Genomic DNA, 4,251 nt, shown 5'->3' with positions numbered 1-4,251 from the left:
GTGTGTTTGATTAGGGTTGGAGCTAACCTCTGCAGGACACCGGCCCTCCAGGACCGAGTGTGGGCACCCCTGATCTAAAAGGTTTAACTTTGTACCTTATTTACCCCAAAATACTATATATTTGTATCTTAAAGGTACATAGGCCTATGTGTACTTTAAAAGTGTACATAGTGAGAGAGTGTATTACAGAGAGAGAGTTCAATGAAACATGATCTTATTATGAATGCAGTATTGATGTTCTGCATGCTCTTTGTTCATCTGTGTGTTGTTGTTCAGGTATGGTCGTAGAAGTATGCTGCTGGTGTCTTATGTGTCATCTATAGTGTTCAGTGTTGTTAGTGCTTTCTCAAGCAACTACATCATGTTTGCTGCCTTCCGCTTCCTGACCGGATTCGCACTGACGGGGATCATCAACATATCATTTGTTCTCAGTAGGTCTTTTCTTGAAGCTTAACTGCCTTTATCCTTTATCCAAGACTCAGAGACTTTGAGTCGTTTGTCCAGTCTCAACAATTTACCAATTACAGTCAGTTATGGTCATTTGACCGCACTGACGCTATCAGATGAGAACAAAACTTGAACTGAACTGAGCTGAATAATGACACTATTGTCTTGTGTAGAGCTGCTTATAGCTGAATTTGTTTAATAATAGATTAACTTTACATAGTTATTGAACTAAACTGAATCAACACTGAACACTGTGTCAGTAATGGGTCGCCGTGATTTTGCCAAGACATGTTCCTGGATCAACATCTTTTGTTGATCCTGGATCAACATTACTGTCCAAAAATATAGTCTAAACCCAATCCCTACCCCTAAACCTAACCCTACCCATAATCTATTCCTAAAATCAGTGTGAAATGATAGCTGATTACCAAGGGTGTAGAAGCACCTAACCCTGATCATAAGCCTAAAACAGATATTTCCTGAAAAGTTATCCCTCAATTCTGATTGGTTAATTGGAATGTTGTTCCAGGATCAACACCGATGTTGATCCAGGAACATGTTGTACTTGGTGAAATCACGGTCACCGTCAGTAATGACACTGTTGTCTTTTTAGAGCTTGTATTTGAATTATTCTCAAATTTGCATGACTGATTCTGTTACTTTCCTCTTTGTTACTGGGAAACCATCTGTATTGTAAAAAGCACTATATAAAAAGGTAAAAAGTTGAATTACAAAGTTGCAGTTTTCTAAAAGTTAAATATTAAGTACTAAAAATTGTTTTATTAAAGAACATTATCTTACCCTTTTCCCTTCTGGAAAAAGGAAACCATGTAGAATGCATTTATGTTTGTAGATTTTTAAAATCTTTTGTAACTGTTTTGTGAAACATTTTTGTAATGTTTCTGATCTTTAATGATTAAGTGTGATCTGTTCTGCAGGTATTGAGTGGGTGGACACTAAACACCGTACATTTATCGGTGTGTTCGGCAGTATTTCCTGGAGTTTAGGCAACATGCTGCTGGCCGGTTTTGCCTATCTGGTCACTGATTGGAGAATGCTGATTATTACTGTCACTTCTCCTCTTCTTCTTGCTACAGCCATTTGGTGGTAAGGAAATACCATTATTGTTTTTATAAAAAAAAAATGTTTATGAGAGTCCTGAGTCTTCCTCACAGTCAGGGCCTGTTTGTAAGTTCATGTCATGTTTTTTCTCAGCTGGAAAGTTCTTCTTTTTTTTTTTTTTGTTTCTCTCACAATCAGTAAATTCAACAATAATAAAAGTAGTACCGGCTTCATCCATGAGCTCCTGCAAATGCCCTTTGTCCTAAATGACCTAAAAGAGCCTTTGTACCTTCCGTCATCTGATTATGTCATATATATTTCTGTTCTTTATTAACAAGAGGTGTCAATACCATTGTGAACAACAAAATTAATAATTTTTACTATTAATAAACCGTTCCATCATGATTTAATCATATAATTTACACCACTTCATTCTCCATTTTCTTTGCTTTGCCTCAAATCAAAGTTTGTAATAAAAAGTTTGTAATTTCAGAACTGGTTGGTTTGGCTTATGATTTAAAATTCTTAAGATAATTTCAACCTTACGTGTCAACCTTGTGAAGAAAAAATAATTGTTTAATACTTTCATAGGTGGATCCCTGAATCAGCGCGGTGGCTAATAGCAAATGGAAAGGCAGAAACAGCATACAAGTATCTGCAAAAATGTGCTACTTTTAACAAAAGACGAGACTTTACATCTCGAGTTAAACTAGAGGTAAACGGTCTCATTTGACATCTTTTAAATATTTGCAAAGAACTCAATTTCAGCAAGGGTTTAAAACACCGTTCTTTCTGTTTCCATCAAAGGCTTTGTCCACTGTAATGACTGTGGAACAGCAGGGTCACAGTTACACTTACTTGGACCTGTTCAAAACCCCACAGCTGAGGAGACTCACACTTTTCACCGGCATAGTGTGGTAGGTTTTTGTGTGTACTAATTTAAGCATTTTATATTCAAAGAAAGTGCCTCTGAATATGTGAAAGCAAAGAACCTACTTTCACTTCCCCTATTTGTAGGTATGGAGTTGCTTCTACATACTACGGCATCAGCTTAAACATCACCAGCTTTGGGCTTGACCTTTACCTGACACACTTCATTTATGCAGCCATAGAAGTGCCAGCAAAAATCCTCATCTACTTTAGTCTCAATAAGGTCGGCCGTAGAATCACTCAGACTGGGACACTGGTGCTCACAGGATTCTGCATACTCATTAACATCATCACACCTACAGGTTTGTAGATCAAATGTGTCATTTCAATTTCTAACAAAGCAGCCCTTTAGTTTCAAGTGCATTTTAAATCAATGGTTCTCAACCGAAAAACAGATTTACCATAATGATTCTGACAAGGTCAAGGCCAGCAGGAAAAACAATGCTAAAAGCAAATTGTAAAATGCAAATTACCATATAATTTGCATAAGTAGGATAGAAAAATGCATATGTTCATCAGCTTTTAAAATTGGTGAGAAAGCACTTTCCATGTTTTTTGAAGCCATACAGCCAATCAAATTCTGTTCATTTTGATGCAAATCACAGAAACTAGCCAAATCAACAGATGCCAACATGGAATGGTTGTCCATCACTGAAAACCAATAACAAAATGTTGGTGGACCTATGAAATTCATGCTAATATTAATGCTGTATTTCTGTGTGAATGTGTCTATGGGTTTAGAATACTGGACGTTTCGCACTGTGATCGCAGTGTTGGGTAAAGGACTTTCAGAGGCTTCGTTTACAACTGTGTTCTTATACACCACTGAGCTCTATCCAACAGTCATGAGGTTAGTGTCTGCCATGTTCCTTTTCAATTATTAAGCTCACTCAGTTTTGAAAATGCTTCCGTTCTCTCTCCTCCACATCTATAGGCAGAATGGAGTTGGCTACGCCAGTTTTATGGCTCGTTTGGGAGCATCCATTTCTCCTCTTATCATGCTCTTAGAAGACACGTGGAAGCTCCTCCCAGAGGTCATTTTCTGCACGGTGGCCATCTTTTCTGGTCTCATCGCTTGGCTTCTCCCTGAAACCAACAACGAAAGATTGCCAGAAACCATAGAAGATATTGAAGAGATGAGGTACAAGAATAAATGTCACAAAATACAAGAAAAGATCTTGAATTATTGTTTTCGTTTTGGAAACATCAGCTTACAATCCTGACATAAAACCTCCGTTGTTATTATGTTTGTCTGTTTTTCTTTTACTCATTTTTAAATGCACAATAATTTGCTTTATTATTTATCTTTCACAGAAAGAAACCTATCAACTTCACAACAGAGGATCAGAGTAACATCCCTTTAAAGTTGCCCATCTGTGCAGACACAACGCAGTGATATGCAAATCACTTCACAAGCACAAAAAGACATCCTGCCATTGTGACGAGTTTTATAAGCTGTACTCGACATCAGATCCTGCCTTAAGTATATAATTAATGAAACTCTTGAGTCATGGAGTCTTGGTGTACTGTTTTTCTTGCTTTCTTAGAATTAAAGAAATCTTGATTCAGTCTTTTTGCTTATGCATTACCTTTAGATACATATTTAATTAATCCCTTTCGTTAATCTCTGTCTTTAAGTCTTTGTTCCTGCACACAGCACCATGGACAGCACCAGCATTAGTATCTGGGCTCTGATGGACAGCACCCTGGAAAGCTCCACATTACCTGAGTCTGACCTTTGTTAATGAGCTGTGGAAGGCCTCTCCCATAATTGACAACTTCCACCAAAAACCAACATATCACACATATTCT

The 4,251-nt window shown here is 37.4% G+C and overlaps 1 protein-coding gene across 1 annotated transcript in view; it reads left to right on the top strand.

Annotated features, from left to right (window-relative positions):
* LOC107670857 (solute carrier family 22 member 7-like) overlaps window positions 1-3,916 on the top strand; it is an 8,936-nt gene extending 5,020 nt beyond the window's left edge. Inside the window, exons 4-11 of the mRNA XM_016463639.1 lie at window positions 277-431; window positions 1,386-1,554; window positions 2,101-2,224; window positions 2,317-2,426; window positions 2,527-2,741; window positions 3,181-3,289; window positions 3,374-3,580; window positions 3,754-3,916. Coding sequence (XP_016319125.1) covers window positions 277-431; window positions 1,386-1,554; window positions 2,101-2,224; window positions 2,317-2,426; window positions 2,527-2,741; window positions 3,181-3,289; window positions 3,374-3,580; window positions 3,754-3,835 — 1,171 coding nt within the window. The 3' untranslated portion in view covers window positions 3,836-3,916. The remainder of the gene's footprint in view (window positions 1-276; window positions 432-1,385; window positions 1,555-2,100; window positions 2,225-2,316; window positions 2,427-2,526; window positions 2,742-3,180; window positions 3,290-3,373; window positions 3,581-3,753) is intronic.
* The last annotated feature ends 335 nt before the right edge of the window (window positions 3,917-4,251 follow it).

This window comes from Sinocyclocheilus anshuiensis, unplaced genomic scaffold (assembly GCF_001515605.1).
Source record: "Sinocyclocheilus anshuiensis isolate Anshui unplaced genomic scaffold, SAMN03320099.WGS_v1.1 scaffold784, whole genome shotgun sequence".
Classification (NCBI taxonomy): domain Eukaryota; kingdom Metazoa; phylum Chordata; class Actinopteri; order Cypriniformes; family Cyprinidae; genus Sinocyclocheilus; species Sinocyclocheilus anshuiensis.
The sequence above is the reverse complement of the archived record's forward strand: the minus strand, read 5'-3'. Positions and strand labels throughout refer to the sequence as shown.